Here is a 16652-nt window from a genome sequence, read left to right on the forward strand (position 1 = left end):
ATATCACCCCTTGGGCACCATCCAGGGAGAGTCCATGGGAACCACAGATCATTTCTGTAGAGTTGGTACAACCTGTGCCCCGTATGGTGCATCCAGGCAGAGATATTCAATCTGGCTCATTGCACAGATACCTCCAGGCCCAGGCAGTCCTGACAATACTGCTTTCTTCATTAGGAAACAGTCCTTCTCTTTACTGGAACTTGACACAGGACCTTGCACCTGCTAGGCATACTGTCTGCCACTTGAACCACAACCCGAGTCACTTTCCTTTTAGTTTGTTTTTCAGATAGCATCTCATACTTTTGCCCCAGCCAGCCTCAGACTGCAATGCTATCTCCAACTCCCATGAAGCCAAAATTATAAGTGCATCACCATCCTGCAGACATTTTCCAAGCTGGCCTCCAAACACAATCCTTATGTCTCTGCCTCCTGAAGGACAAGCCCTTTTGATGTAATTACCTCTTCAAATATCCTAAAGAACACTAAAACATGCAACCCTATTCCTGCAAACAACAAACATGTTCCTTTCTGAGCTGCATGGGAGCTGAGGTAGTGGGCCTCCTCAGGAGAAGCCCTCTGCAGTCATGGGACTGTGATGTGGGCCTCCTTCTATGCCCAGCAGCTCTGCATGGAATCATTGCAACTTGATTGCTGTCATGGGCACGCCACTGTCAAGAATGATTATGGAGGTAACAGCTGCACAAAAATCTCCATGAGTGGATTGTTTATTTCACTTGTTCTCTGAAATTTGTTGTTGTTTTGGTTTAAAGGAGAAAGAAGCTTATCTAATCCTATTTTGCCTACACAAATATCAGAAGGAATGTGTAATGATGCTGATGAGGTGTTGTCAAATGGAGAGTTAAATACTGTGTGTGTGTGTGTGTGTGTGTGCCTGCCTGTGTGTGTGTGTGTGCCTGCCTCTGTGTGTGTGTGTATGTGTGTGCCTGCCTCCGTGTGTGTGTGTGTGCCTACCTCTGTGTGTATGTGTGTGCCTGCCTCTGTGTGTGTGTGTGTGTATGTGTGTGTGCCTGCCTGCCTGTGTGTGTGTGTGTGTGTGTGTGTGTGTATGTGTGTGCCTGCCTCTGTGTGTGTGTGTGTGTGTGTGTGTGTGTGTGTGCGTGTGTGTGCATGCCTACCTGCCAGTACTGAGGCTTAAACTCAGGTCCCTCAGCTTTTTTGCTCAAGGCTGGTGCTATAAAACTTGAGCCCTCCCTCCACTTCTGGCTTTTTGCTAGCTAATTGTAGGTAAGACTGTCATGGACATTTCTACCAGGGGTCCCCTTGGAACTGTGATCCTCAGATCTCAGCCTCCTGAGAGCCAGGATTACAGGCGTGAGCCTTTCATTCCTTCCCAGGCCATCTAGGAGTCCCTCTCCCATCACAGAGGCCCTGGCCCAATTCTAGAGCCCCAGCAAGCTGGATTTTGACTTCTGGCTAACCAGCAGCCTTCTAAAGTGCTAATGATACAACTAGAGAAAAACATTGAGAGCAAGAAAGCAAAAGGTAGACTATAAGTCTTGTATATACCTTGTGGTATGTTCAATGAATTCTTGACTGCAGTCTCCTCTCCTTTCCCTCCTTTCCCCCTCCCCTTGGCCCCACCCTGGTATTGATTTTGTTGGACTTTGACCTAGCCTTTTTACAAGAGTATACTATTTGAGCTCTCCCTAGAGTCTATTATACTTGTTAATTCATCTGTAACTGTTTGCATACTAAGTGTGTTCACTTATAGAGTGATGGGCACATTCTAGTTACCACCAATGAGGGAAACCTTGAACCTGTGTTTCTCTGGGTCTGAATTACTTCACTTACTATAATTTATTCCATTTCCTTACAAATGATACAATATCACTTTTTCCTAATAGATGAGTAAAATCCAATCATGTATCTATACCACATTTTCTTGATCCATCTGCCCATTGAAGGCATGTGGGGTGATTCCATATCTTGTCAATGGTGAATAGTGCTGCAATGAATGTGGTTGTCCTCGATAGCTTTACTGTAATTTTGTTTAGGTTCCATGGGATAAATGACTCAAAGTGGCATTGCTGGGTCCTAGGTGAGCTCTATGTTTAGTTTTTTGAGGAACCTCCATACTGCTTTCCAGAATGGTGGAAAAAGCCTCCCTTCCACCAACAGTGTATTCAAGTTCCCTTTGGCCACATCCTCACCAACATTTGTTTGTTTTCTTGATGATATCCACTCTAACTGGGGTAAGGTATTGTTGACCCGAGATGAACATTTTTTCATGTGAAACTAGATCCTCATGCAACACCTTGCACCAGCATCAATTAAAAATGGGTCAAAGACCTTAATGTAAGACTGGAAACCATGAAATTTTACAGGAAGGGATGGGGCAGCACTGAGGTTCAGAGACATGGAAGTGAACCTGTAAGTAAACTTTGTAAGTAAAAATCAAACAAATCAAAGAAAAACCTGATAAACAGGATTACATCAAACTTAAAAGTTTCTGCTTGGCAAAGGACATAGCTAACAAGCTAAACAGAAAGCTCATGGAATGAGAGACCATTTTTACTAGCTATACATCAGATAAGGGCCTAATATCCAAAATATAGTTAGAGCTAAAAAAATTAAATCTTCAAAAATTAAACCCTCCAGAAACAACAACCCAATTAATAAGTGGGCTGATGACTTCAACAGAGACTTCTCAGAAGAAGAGGTCAAAATGGCCAATAGAAAGTATTTTTTTACTTGACTAACACGCTCTGTTCCTATCAGGCCTTCATTTAACTGAAGTCTTTATTCCTCAAATTAATTTCTAAATACAAATAGTCTTAGCCTTCCTTTACCTAATCCTTCTTTTTTAGATAATGCTGGGATCTGCTCCAATAATCTGACTTGAATCGGCAGTGAAGGTAAATGAAATTGGGAAGGCCTTTCTCATCCTAAAGGACATGGTATTGCTTCCAGCTGAGGATGGTCAGGGAAGTTGAAGGCAAACCACCACAAACTCCATAGCTTACAGCCATAGGCATTTTTTTTTTTTGGGTCCGGTCGTGGGGCCTGAACTCTGGGCCTGGGCGCTGTCCCTCAGCATTTCAGCTCAAGGCTAGCGCTCTACCACTTGAGCCACAGCGCCACTTCCAGCTTTTTTCTTTTTGCTTATGTGGTGCTGGGGAATCAAACCCAGGGCCTCAGGCATGCAAGGCAAGCGCTCTACCACTGAGCCACCTTCCCAGCCCCCCATAGGCATTTTATTAAGCTCACAAGATTGGAGTTTGGTTAGATGGTCTTCTGGTCTTTGTTAAGCATGTCACATGCTAGCTAGACAACGGCTGTCAGCTGACCCAGAGCAGCTGCTACTCCACTCAGATAACAGAGCATCTGGGAGCAGATTCTTCAGCTGGGTAGTAGAGGGTCTTCTTGTCAGGGTGAATGTCTAAGTAGAAGAGTAGAAACAGAGACATTCAGAGGGTTTCTCCAGGGTCTGATACCTCATTGACCAAAGTAACCAACATGGCCAAGTTCAGAGTCCAGGGGCAAGAGAATAGATCATACCTGATCTGTCAGAGAAGTTCTGAAATCACATGGCAAAGAAGCTTAGATACCCACAGAGGGGAGTAATGGGAATTGTTCATGCAATTAATTTTCTTTATTATGGGAGTCAACTCATTAATATGTACATCATACTCTTATGCATATGTATCTTTCCCCAGCAAGATTTGTACAAAATCTTGCTGATATGAATTCCTGAAACAAAATGATAGACTATCACAGCTGGATTTTTTCAAACTCTCTCTCTAAAACAATGCCTAGCAAATAATATCTCTAGGGAAAGCTAGATATATGCAATAGGAAGATGCCTCTCAATGGACAAATAGATCAAGAAAATGTGGTATATATACACAATGGAATTCTACTTTTCCATCAGAAAGAAGGACATTGTACTATTTGTAAGGAAATGGAAAGACTTGGAAAAATTATAATAAGTGAAGTAAGCCAGGCCCAAAGAAACATAGGTTGCATGATTTCCCTCAATTGTGATAACTAGAATGTACCTATAAATCCACAAGTAAACACACTGAATGGTAAAAGACAAAAGAATAAATACAGTGGGATCTGATAAATTATGCAGGTCTGTAGACATTCACTCAGTGAGAGAGACCAAAGGAGGATGGTCTTAGGAGAAGATCCAAAAGGCTCAGTAGCTATATGCATATGATCATACAAAATAATACTTTTCAAAATGAACTCCAAGAAATAGAAATGAAAGAGGTTTTTTTTTTCCTTCGTTGCTGTTTTTGTTTTCTTTACCATTTGTCTGTCTTTGGGAGAGTAAGTGGGAAGGACACAGAATAGGACAGAGAGTGAACAAATGCAGCAGTGATACTCATGGACAGTATGTTGAAAATGATCTATACAACTAGTGGGTGGGGATGGAAGGGGAAAACTTGGAGAAAGCAAGAGAAGAGGGGACATTGTTTAAAAAGAAATGTACTCATTACCTGATTATGTAACTACAACTCCCTCCTCTCCACCATGCATCACCTTTATAATAAGCTAAGATGTTTCAAGGCTGTATCACTGATGCCAGGTTGGGAATCATTTAAGACTTGTTCTTCGTCTTAGAATCAAGAAGTAATGAAATCTTAGAAACAGATGAAGTTTGAAGGTCATCTAATTTAGTATTTCTCAATAGCTAATCCATTCCTTAGCCCCTTCACTATGCTGTAACTCCATTCTATTCTCTGAAGTTCTTTAAATTGCTTCAGTTTTCAAAGCTCAATTTATTAAAATATGTGTATATATACATATATATGGCCATACTTTAAAACTCAGTCTGATTTAACAAAAAGAGACAATAATCCTAAAATAAACAGACTGAAAACAGTTAAGAAATTCTTGCCAAATTCTTGAGGCCTCGGTCTGCCCAGACTTTACCAAAAACGTAGGCTCGGAACTGCGAAGAAGTGTGAAGGAAACATTCTCCTCAAATGACAGTCTTGAGAGGGAGTCAGAAAGATGAGGAGAGTTGTTACTTTCTCACTTGCCGTTTCAACTTGGACTAAAATCATGGGGACTCTCTGAGCAGTGGGCATACCACCCTGTGAGGAAAACCCATATTCCATACTCCAACCCCTTCCACTCACTAAGAGAAGACCAAAGGCCTCCTGATATTTTCCAGTAGCTGTTTTTGTGCATGTCACTCCTGATCAGCATAGTGGGAGGGAAAATTGGTAAGCCACGGAGTAAATCGGAAGATCTGACCAGGCACTGGCAGGAACTTAGGCCTGGAATCCTAGCTACTCAGAAGGCTAAGGTCTGAGGATCAAAGTTTGAAGCCAGCCTTGACAAGAAAGTCCATGAGATTCTTATCTCCAGTTAACCAATAAAAAGCCAGAAGTAGGGCTGTGGTTCAAGGGGTAGCGCACCAATCCTGAGCAAAAAAAAAAAAAAAAAAACCTAAGGGACAGTGCTGAGGCCCTGAGTTCAAGTCCCAGAACTGGCACACACATTAAAAAAGAAAAAGGAAAGAAAAAAGTGGGGGGAGGAAAGTGGGGGTTGCTTTTGACTAAGAATTCAGTCTTACCTGGCTTTCAGTTACCACTGATCTTTCTGACCTCCAGTATGAGCAGACACAGGGAGCCACACTGACCCTTAGATAAGGAAATTTCTGGAAATATGTAGCCATACAAAAGAAGACCTCTCCTAGTATCTCACCAAGGAGACTATTGTGTTAGGAGAAGGCCAAAGAGCAGAGTTATCTAAATCGAATTCACGTTGAGTGTAAGCTACCAGGGCTGTGCTAATCCTGTTTTAAAATCCTCCATGGAAAACCATATGGATTTTCAAAAGAGGGAGAAATCCTCTTTGCCTTCTTACCTTTCCAAGATGGATTGTTTTTAGTTGAAAATCCTTTCTTTAAAAAAATAAAGTAGGATACATGTAGCCAAATACTCACCTACGCCCTTCATTCCATTGTTGGTGGTTCGCAGTAAGCTTTCCCCAAAGCAAGAGACAGTCTTCTAGAAATACTCTTCATCTTTCTTTTAAGGATATCATCAATTGAATCAAACATTGGCCTCAGTGCTTAATTTCACTTCTTTTTGGGAAGTGAGAGGGTTGCACATTAGGTAAATATTTAATATTTATTTCTTTGAATATTATATAATGATATTATATAAATGATATTATATAAAGCACCAACTATTTTAACTTGGAGGACATTGGTATCTGATAGCTGTTATACCAATCTAATTTTTTTACACACACTCTTTACAATATTCTCTTTTTTGGGGGGAGGTGGGTCTGGTCATGGGGCCTGAACTCTGGGCCTGGGAACTGTCCCTCAGCTCTTCAGCTCAAGGCTAGTGCTCTATCACTTGAGCCACAGTGCCACTTCCGGCTTTTTTCTTTTTGCTTATGTGGTGCTGAGGAATCAAACCCAGGGCCTCATGCATGCAAGGCAAGCGCTCTACCACTGAGCCACCTTCCCAGCCTCCCAACCTAATTTTTTTCACACCCTCTTTACAGTATTCTATACACCTGTTACTTCATCTGAATAATTAAGCCCCATTACTTGTGTCAGTTGAACAATACAAAATGAAGTGTCTACCAAACTTTGTCTGTATGTGTCCATGACTGAGAGGTTTCTTAGAACCTAGTGTTCTTTTTAGAACACTTAGACACTTTAGGAGAAGAGATTGTTGTGGTCATTCAGGCTTGTGTGACCATCCAGACTCTTTTTTTCTTATTATTCTCCGAGATATTGAGAAAGCCAAAAGTGAACATCAATTCTTTCTCTGTAAAATGAGGATAATAATATCTAGCATGTCAAAATATTGCAATAGTTACATGTAACATTTGGGGCTTTGCATTTAAGCATGCAAGAGGCAGTCACTAATGTTCATACATGTTTCAGGAGCAGAGAGGAAATCAACAACCTCCATTTTTATTTCATTTGCATTGGCATGTCTAGTGCCAAATTCTACTGACACACACACACAAAAAAGGAATTCAGTAGTTTGGGGTAAATTTTGGCATTGTCTCTTGTTGGCCAGGTGATTTGGGTAAGCTACTGCACCCCTGAGCACGTGTTTCGTCTGTTGTAAAACGAAGTCAATGCATGTCTCACTGAGACTATGGGTAGCCTAAATCCAATGGAAATGTAAAGTGCCTAGCATGGAGGATGATACATGGTGCAGTTTCCACTGATGATTGTTCCCAAATCTCCACCATCTTTCATGTTTGAAGACACTAAATACAACAAGAAGTAGGATTCACACATTCTGACGATGCAAACATTTTTAATAAGTTATTTATTGTGAAAATACTTTTCAGAGGGGTTACAGTTACAGGAGCAAGGTAATGAGTACAAGTCTTACCAAGCATTGTTGCCTCCTCCTTTGTTTTTCCCCTACCATCCCTTCCCTCCCACCTCCACAACTACATTCCCCCTCGCCCCCCCCACTTAAATTGTAAAGTTCATTTTTCAACCTACTGTCTTGTACATCTCATTGTTACAATGGGTCAACCTGTATCCCTATTTAAGCATTTTGTTTTTCCCTTCCCTCCCCAAATTAGACCGACATCAAATACAGTGACAACAGGAGTTATACCATGGGGGAGGAACATACAAAGCAACAAAAAATCATATGGTACATTATAAATACATTAGCAACAATAGCAAGAAAGAAAAAAACCACTATGTCCCTATCTTGGGGTTCATTTAGCTTAACATCATCTTATCTGGTCATATGTACATAGCTTTTAACCTTTTCTACTTGTCCCAGACATATACTAGTTATTGCAAATAAGGGAAACCATGAGACCTATGTTTTTAAAGTTCCCTTTCTAAATAGGCAATGGGTTTGGCTTAGGATGGGTGTATGAAAAGCCCACTGTACCTCCTTATTAGAAATATCAGCATCTAGGATAAGCCAATTGTCAGATTCTGACCCTATTTGTTTTCTGAGCAACTCTGAGATGATAGAGGTCAGGCGTTCATCAGGTGCTTTAGACTTGAGAGGGAGCCTAAAGAGGGACAGATGATCTCACACACACACACACACACACACACACACACACACACACACACACACACACACACCTCACGTTCCTCTTTTAAATAGGCTGAGAAACAATTGTCTCGAATCAATTGTGATTGCTTGGTTGGTTTGTACTTTCAGAAGGTTTGATTGCTGTTTGTTTCTAGGGAAGGATTCCACGGTTACATCTTGCATCAAAGGGAAACAAAGAACTAACTAGCAATCTCTTCCATGGATACAGGATGGGGGTATTGTAGCTGGTTTTCTGTGGAGGTTTTACACAACCACACTCTAAGGGAGATTTTCTCTGGACTTACATAAGCATGTTGCTTTCACTTTGGCAATGACAAAAAAATCCACAACTATTTTTCCTTCTGTCAGTTTTTGCTGTCACAAAAGCCATCCCATACTGGTAGGTTGCAGTGGTACTTGATAAAGATCTTAGGGTAAATAGGGAAACAGACACTGGCCTAAAGAGGTGCAGCAGGTACAACTTACAGAGCCATCTGGCATTGCAGACTAGGTATGTGCAGTGTGTGATATTCTGCCTGCTACCATTTAGCAGCTATTTTTTAAATCTCCTATGCAACACACAGTGTCACAGTGTTCTAGAGCGTTTTAGTATTTGTGAGCAACAGAGACAAAATCCTACCCCTTGGGAGTCTGTGGGCTAGTGAGGATGCTGCTGACCCTTGTTTTAAGTTAGGGTATTGGGGGTATTGGGAGTCATTTTGTTTTCCTTTTTTGTGTTTGATTTTGTTTGCAATGCTGGGATTGAACCCAGGATCTTGTGCTGCTAAGAAAGCCCTAACATTTGAGATCTCTCTCTCTCTCTCTCTCTCTCTCTCTCTCTCTCTCACACACACACACACACACACACACACACACACAGCCTCTTTAGTCACAATAATTTCTAAAGAAAATTCCAGCCACTAGAAGGCTATGTTCCAAATCTTCCACAATGTGCGCAGAAAAGGAGGGCTTGGTTCCATCATCCACATACCCTTGGCCAGATTGCATAGCCTGTCAGTGTGCTCCAGAGCCAATTGCTGATTTCTACCTAGGAATGCACAATTAGCAACGATGGCACTCCCAGCTCCCTCCCTGGGATGTGTCAAAGTGACCCACATAAATAGACACAGGGAATTCAAGTCTCCAAAGGCTGCGTCCTTCAAATCTGGCTATAACCACACAGAGATCTCCTTCCCTCTTGTGCCTCTACTCTACCCTAAGGATCCTTGATTTAGCTGACACAGGTTCTCTTTCTAAAGCAAGCTATCCTCACTTAGGAGGAAGATGGCTGTATATAGGTACTTGTCCAGAGTTGAGGCACTCTCGATTCTTATATGTACCCTCCCGAACTTGTAATAGATCTAGTCTGTGTTGTGAGTTTCTGAGTCCAAGACCCCAACTAGATGAAAATTGAGCTTCAAGGAAGATATGGCTGTGCAACTTGTAATCCCACTACTCAGAAATCTGAGACAGAGGGTCTCAAGTTCAAGGTCAGCCTGGGCTACATAGTGAGACCTTACCAGAAGAAAGAAGAAAGAAGGAAGAGGAGAAAAAGGAGGAGGAAAAGGGAGGAGGGAGAGGAGGAAGAGGGAGAAGAGAAGGAGGAGGAGGGAAGAAAGAAAGGAAGAAAGAAGAAAAGAAAGAGTGAAAGAAAGGAAGGAGAGAGGGGGAGGGAGGGGGAGGGAACGAACGAAGGAAAGAAGGAAGGAAGGAAGGAAAGGAGGGAGCAAGGGAGAGAGGGAGGGAGGGAAGGAAGGAAGAAAGGAAGGAAGGAAGAAAGGAAAGAAAGAGAAAGGGAGAAAGGAAGGAAGGAAGAAAGAAAGTCATACATGACTGCACTGACGGATATCAGCCAAGAAGGAGTTGATAAAGTTAGTGGTGACTATATTGACTTTTGCAGGAAGACTAGGAGAAAAATCCCTCAAGTGACAAATCCCAAAAGTAGGAAAGTACATGCTGTCTCGGATGCATCTGCCTGAGTAGGTCTTGGTAACTAGTTGGCACCATATGACTTATCAATCCAGATAACTGATCCTTCATGCTGAAATCTACTGCACGTCAGGGCTGGGAGACATCCAGTGGTAGTCAGTTTGAATCATGGCACTTCTGAATGCAGACAAATATCTACAACTAGAACATCATTATGAGTCATTACAGGACACTGTTCAACAATTTGACTGCTGCATATGATATCCATGGTTTCTTTGCTGACATTACCAAATGAGCGCCGTCTCTTCATGATCCATCATTAGTATCAGTATCACTGTCACAAAGATCATCTAATTCGCTTACGTTGCATTTCTTGCTATAGAATCTAGATAATATTCCTCAGGCTGTCTCTACTACCAGACTTGTGTGGTACTCGCCCACAAGAACTCAGACCACCGTGTAGTAATGCAGCGCTCCGTTCCTTCTTTGTGTCCTCTACAGAACTGAGAGCTCCTTAACAAGAATTGCATCCTCGATTTTCCATGTGCTTGGGACCTATTATATGGTGTCCAATACATGTGTGTAGAGAGTAAGTGTTAGAAGTAGTGATTGCAAAACAGAGAAGCAGAACAACCTGAAAAGACTGAAGTCCACTAATTACAAAAATAACTGTACTAACGATCATGTAAGCTCACGTGGATTGAGTGGTCCAGGCTAGCTAGGGAGCCTTGGGCTTTGGATGCCCTGTACCCTGGAATCATCTGAACATTTCCTACCCCGTAGGGGCTGTACTATGACTTCGTAGGTAAAGATGAGGGTTGTGGAGTAAGCTAACATCAAGCCATATGACGATGGTAGACTTAGAGTTTTAACCCAAGTCCTGATTGTAGATGCAGGTTGTAGCCACTAAATGAATGCTACTTACTGAAAGGTAAAGTGGAAACTAGAATAACAATCAACAGGACATCCCCAGAGCCAATCACAGTGACATCAAATGAAATGTCATGTAAAGACATTAGGCTCGTCTAAATTTTAACTAGCTGAGGAATCCAAGAGAAGAACCCAAGGGAACTAGCCATGCCCACAAGGTGGTTTCAAAACCGTGGAAACCGTACCTGCTTTTCTCCCCAACTCCCCTTCCCACTGGGAGGTAGAAAGAGTCTTTATGGATTCTTACAAAACATGGGGTCAGAAAGAGCAGCACAGGTGAATTCTGCCTCCCCCAAGCTGGCTTCACCTCTCTCGGGATGGATTTAAGCAGCTGAGCCCAGGATTGCATTTGTCAACACTGTGTGAGCTGCTGCTCCAGCTACTCCTCTTCACTTCCCCATAGAGATCTGAGCAGGAGGAGAGAAAAAGGCAGAACAGAGTAGCGACCATCACAGCAGATGACTGGGGCCAGAGGAAAGGGGTGCAGCAGGAACTCGCTGAACACAAGCTTCACAAGGTTTGTGGGCAAGTACACACCAGAGATCCACAGATGCAGTCAAACACGGCAAACCTGCTGGCTAAGCCAAGGATAGGGCTTCTGTGAAGGCCCAGGGAGAGAGTCAGCAATCCCCCAGAACAGGGAAGCTCATCAATGAACCTGTGGAGTGTGAGAAGTGTATCTGTTGAATGGATTCTTTTATTCACTCATTAATCGTGTATGGGTATATATGGATACACTCTGTGTATCCGAAAGATGCAAAATCCTAGGAGGAATTCCCTCTAGGAATCTCTTCTAAGATACAGGTTCATAGAATGCCAACAGCAGTGCAACATGAATGGATGTGCAGGGTTCAGGAGGAAATGGCCTGCTCTGCCTTGGCTGGAAGAGGTAGAAAGTGAGTCAAGGTGGGCTTCAGAAGCAAGTTGGACACTAAGAAATGAATGGGAATTACCCAGAGAAAAGCACAGGAGCGGGACCAAGCTGTCCAGGGGAAGCCACAGAAACACTTGGCTCCTAATCAATGAATAATAGGCAATGTGACATTTCATTTGAGATTTGCAAGAAACACAGCCCAAGTTGTACCCAGAAGGAAAGATGCAAAGTGGTAAAAGAATGGCCGTGATCCAGTCACTTTCAGAGTCTGGACTTTATTCTAGCCAGTGCAGCCACTGTCACTAGATTTTCCTTCTAAGGGAAGAAATGACAAGAATCTCTTACAAAGTCTTCCTGGGTAATCAGTACCCCCAAGTACCAACAACAAAAGACCCCAGCTCCTTGTGAACACCTCATTCCCACGTCTGATCTTCTTGCATGCAGAACCAAAGGAATCATTTTGGCCATGTTGTGCTGGCCAGCAAAACAAGGTCTTGTGGCCTTGATGTGGTTAAAACCCTCATAGACTGAGCAGCTATATTGGGATCTTCAGAAGATGTCGAAAACTGTGTACCTTTTCCTGCTCATTGGGCTCAGCTTGGAAATTAGCTGGGAAGTTTCAAAAGAAAACGCCAGTACCCGAGGCCTCTTGGGGGGATTCTGCTTCTAACTATTAGAGATAGAGCTGCGCAGGCTTTGTTTGTAAGCTTCCAAGGGAGCCCTGGGCAGCTAGGATGGAGGGTCCCTGCAGAGAGAAGAGCCCAGCAATCAGAATGCTATCGAATGCAGTCCATCTCTTTTGCCAGGATTCTGAATCCCTTTGCAATCTCAGCATCCTGTGGCCACTACAGAGCCCTGGGCCCTCCTGCCAGCCCTCACCCTAAGTCTTTTTCACAGATACCAGAAAGCTCTATTCGAAGGCCAGCTTGTAAGACAGCTGGAGCGTAAGGGTCATCACACCTACTCCAGCACCTGAGGGCACCATCCCCCCAGGAACCACACTATGCAGGAGTAGACAGCTTTACCAAAGTCCTCCCCCCCCACCCTTGCAGAGGGAGGGGTCCTGCATTTACCTGGAAACTCCACGCAGGCCTCATTCGAACAGTCCTTACACTCACCCAGTCCCATATAGCACCTTCCTCTTCTCCTCCACATCCCCACCCCCAATTTGCCCCTGTAGTCACTGCCTTTACGTTTTGTGCCCTGTGCCCTGAAAAAAAGCACCTTTTTTGGGGGGAAGGGGCAACTGTAAAGGATGCTAGTTCTGTGGTTCCTGGACCTATCGCCCATCCCTCCCCTTCCTTCCTGATGAAATCTGCTCCATCAGGAGCAAGAGTACTGAGTGGCAAGCACTCCTCTTCCCAAGGCCCTACTGCCCCTGCCTGTTCCTCCCACAGTCAGACAGCAAATCGTTAGCCCCAAACCCTTCAGCCGCTTCTCACAGCCATTAGCATGTGCCCTGGTGTTAATTCCCGATCGATCCATAGCCTGCCTGTGCTGTCATAGCACATTTTCGAAAGGAACCTCGTCTGGGGGAGCCCAAGACGGCTCTCAGCAGGCGTCCTCGGGACATCAAATGCCCCTTGCCATTTTTAAGGGGACAAAGCAGATAGCTGCAGCCACCACTTCCAGCCAGATGACAGGTTGGGGACACAGGTTGACCTGCCTCCCCTCTGGAGTGGGGGCTCTCTGTACAATTCACCAAGCTCTCATTTGTCACCTTGGCATTTTGGAATTTGGTGTTTGTTGTTGTTGCTGCTGCTGTTTGGTTGTTTTTGTTTTTGTTTTTTTTTCAAATTGGAGATGGCTGCATTTTTCTTCCATCTCAAGCCCTCATTCGAACCAGTCTTGTTGTTGTTGTTTGTTAATCAAGTAGCCACCATTTCTCATTCCTGCCCTGTATTGCTTCCTCCAGCTCCCTGCGGACAGAATGAGACCCGAGAAGACGGCAAGATCATCCAGCTGCCGCCCTGCAAGACAGGGGCATGGATCGTGCCAGCCATCATGGCCTGCTACCTCTTAGTGGCTAACATCCTACTGGTCAACCTCCTTATCGCTGTCTTTAAGTGAGCCTCCCCTTCTCCCAGGGATGCGGGCAGTTGGGGGAGTCAGGTGGAGGGAACCCATGCTTCGGGCTGGAGTGCATGTAGTCACTTACCTCTCTCTGGCTTATTTCAGCAACACATTTTTTGAGGTGAAGTCGATATCCAACCAAGTATGGAAATTTCAGCGGTATCAGCTCATCATGACCTTCCATGAGAGGCCGGTCCTGCCTCCACCGCTGATCATCTTCAGTCACATGACCATGATATTCCAGCACCTGTGCTGCCGATGGAGGAAACACGAGAGTGACCCAGATGAAAGGGACTATGGCCTAAGTAAGCTGCAAGTGACACCCCTCCCCCCCCCCCCCCCGCAAGGTCAGAAATCAGCGCTTCCTGTAGGCAAGCTTGTGGAATCACGGGTCCACCGCCACCCTTGCTTTCTGCAGACTTCACACAGCTCTGACAACCTAGAGGGGACATGGGGTGTGGGACAGGGGCTGGAAGGAAGCCAGTTGCTGAAAGAAGCTGAAACTTGAGCATTATGAGCCTCACATCCTTCCTAGTGACCTAAAGAGCAGTCATCAACCGGGCACCAGTGGCTCACGCCTGTCATCCTAGCGAATCAGGAGGCTGAGATCTGAGGATCGAGGTTCACAGCTAGCCAGAACAGGAAAGTATATGAGACTCTTCAATTAATCACCAAAAGACAAGAAAGGAAAAGAAAACAAGAAAGTAGAGCTAGGGCTCATGTGGTAGCGTACCAGCATGGAGCACAAAAGCTGAGGGATAGTGTCCAGGCCTTGAGTTCAAGCCCCAGTTCTAGCACAAAAACAAAATTTAAAAGAAAAAAATCACCAGAGGATTTTTTTTTACACTTTTCCAGTTCCTAAGCTTCTTCCCTTTCAGAGATCCCATCACCAAATCCATCAGTCATGTTGACACAGCCCACTGCCGGTCATCTTTAGGCACTGTGGCATGAATTGAGTTTCAGTGATTGTCTGATTTTCCATGTCCATTGTGATCGTTTCTCTCAAGTCTTAAAACATTTTCCTCAGCCTCAGGGGCTGTGATTTTTTTGTACTCATAAAGAAACCAGTCTTGCTTTACTATTTTTCAAAAGAGAAAACTGAAGACTTTCTCCCCACCCACCTTCTAGCTCAGTATTTCTAGGAGGAAGTTTCAAAGCCATTGGGGTAGAACGGGCCCCTCACCGTGTGAGACGGTGCCACTCATGGCAGGAGATTTGCCATATCCGCCTCCACACACTAAGCACCAGTTGCTCCTGCAGATTTCTAAACACTTCTTGGGCACCAACTCTCATTAGGAACCACTGGGGATCCAGCCCTACACTGACAAGCTACTGTGGTTATCCGAATGTGTTGAGTCGCCTCCTACATTAAGTCTATGAACAAGAGACTGGATTTGTAGCCCAGGAATCTACTTCCCCCTATGGGATGCCAAGATATCTAAGGTATAAAACCAAAGCCCCTTAATCAACTGTTTCTCTGAGCCTGAAGTTCCCAGCGATCTCCCTGAATGGCCATGGCCAATCTCTCTCTACACATTCACCTCGAAGACTCGGAAAGCACTCAAAATTCCAAAATTTCAGATGGTAATCTGAAATACAAAATTAGGCACACGGAAAGCTGGAGGGAGATGGGTGGAGGCGGGATTTCCTGTGGCCTATGCGTTAAGCCCTGACTCCTCGGCCAGCAGAGGTAGAACCCAGACTATCCAACGGAAGCAGAAAGAGAGCTCTGTAATGAATGACATCATGCTGAATTGTTAACTCAGGGGCCAGAACCATTTACAATGAAGCTTGCTTATTCAGACAGCTTAGGAAGAAGGAGTGTTCAGGGCCCACTCCCAGGGGGGAATGGGACATAGTGTACTTCTTACTATCACCCACGTCGCATTAAAAGGATTTCCAGGTCTCCAGACACATGGCAAGGAGGGGCCAAGTGTCAGATTTCCCAGAGAAAGATTTGCCGAGCTGTGACTGGGCGGGAACTGGTGAAGCACAAGGAGGGGGGGGGCTTGAATTGTTATTTATACATCAGAGAAAAGGGAGCTTGTCACCATCTGGGACTTGTGCATGAAGGAGCACTTCAGAGAAAAGGAGGATCGGTTCAACTTGTCCTACTAATTAAAACATCCCAGGACATTGTGAAGTCCTGGCAGAGCCTCAGTAAACAAGTCCTTGGAAGTGTAAGATTAACATTGCATTGTAAAATGTGACACATTGATGGGTCTTTTAAATTTGTAGATAGATAGATAGATAGATAGATAGATAGATAGATAGATAGATAGATAGATAGATAGATAGATAGATAGATAGATAGATAGATAGATAGACAGACAGATTTTAATGTCAATACTCAGGCTCTAACTCAGTGTCTGCTGGTGCTCTACCACTTGAGCTACAGCTCTGCTTCTGGCTTTTTGGTAATTAATTCAAGATAAGAGTCTCATGGGCTTTTCTACCCCAGGTTGGCCTTACATCACCATACTTGGATTTTAGCTTCCTCTAATTACCTAGGATTATAGGCATGCACCGTTGGCACCCACTAAAATATTTTTTTAAAGAACGTTACATATAACCAAAGAAGTAAAATGGAGCATTTGCTTAAGATGCCATCAGATAAAGGCTTCAGTATACTGTTTTGGATCTCTGCTGCTCTACTAGATCAAGGGCAGAAAGGAGATTGCTCTCTTTGGTCTTTGGGGGGGGGGGTCTGTACATTCTCTCATTTCCTCACTCTTCTCTCTCCTTTTTTTCTCTCCCCTCTCTCCTCCCTTTCTTCTCTCCTCTCTTTCTTCTCTCCTCTCTCTTCTCTCCTGCCTCTTCTCTCT

At 44.0% G+C, this 16652-nt stretch overlaps 1 protein-coding gene across 2 annotated transcripts in view; it reads left to right on the plus strand.

The window, feature by feature from the left end:
• Positions 1-16652, plus strand: part of Trpm3 (transient receptor potential cation channel, subfamily M, member 3) — a 498800-nt gene that overhangs the window by 472930 nt on the left and 9218 nt on the right. For both annotated transcript variants that reach the window (XM_013018449.1, XM_013018448.1), the window contains exons 23-24: positions 13670-13820; positions 13933-14132. In XM_013018449.1, the coding sequence (XP_012873903.1) occupies positions 13670-13820; positions 13933-14132 (351 nt within the window). The remainder of the gene's footprint in view (positions 1-13669; positions 13821-13932; positions 14133-16652) is intronic.

Source organism: Dipodomys ordii, unplaced genomic scaffold (genome assembly GCF_000151885.1).
Source record: "Dipodomys ordii isolate 6190 unplaced genomic scaffold, Dord_2.0 Scaffold40, whole genome shotgun sequence".
NCBI lineage: Eukaryota > Metazoa > Chordata > Mammalia > Rodentia > Heteromyidae > Dipodomys > Dipodomys ordii.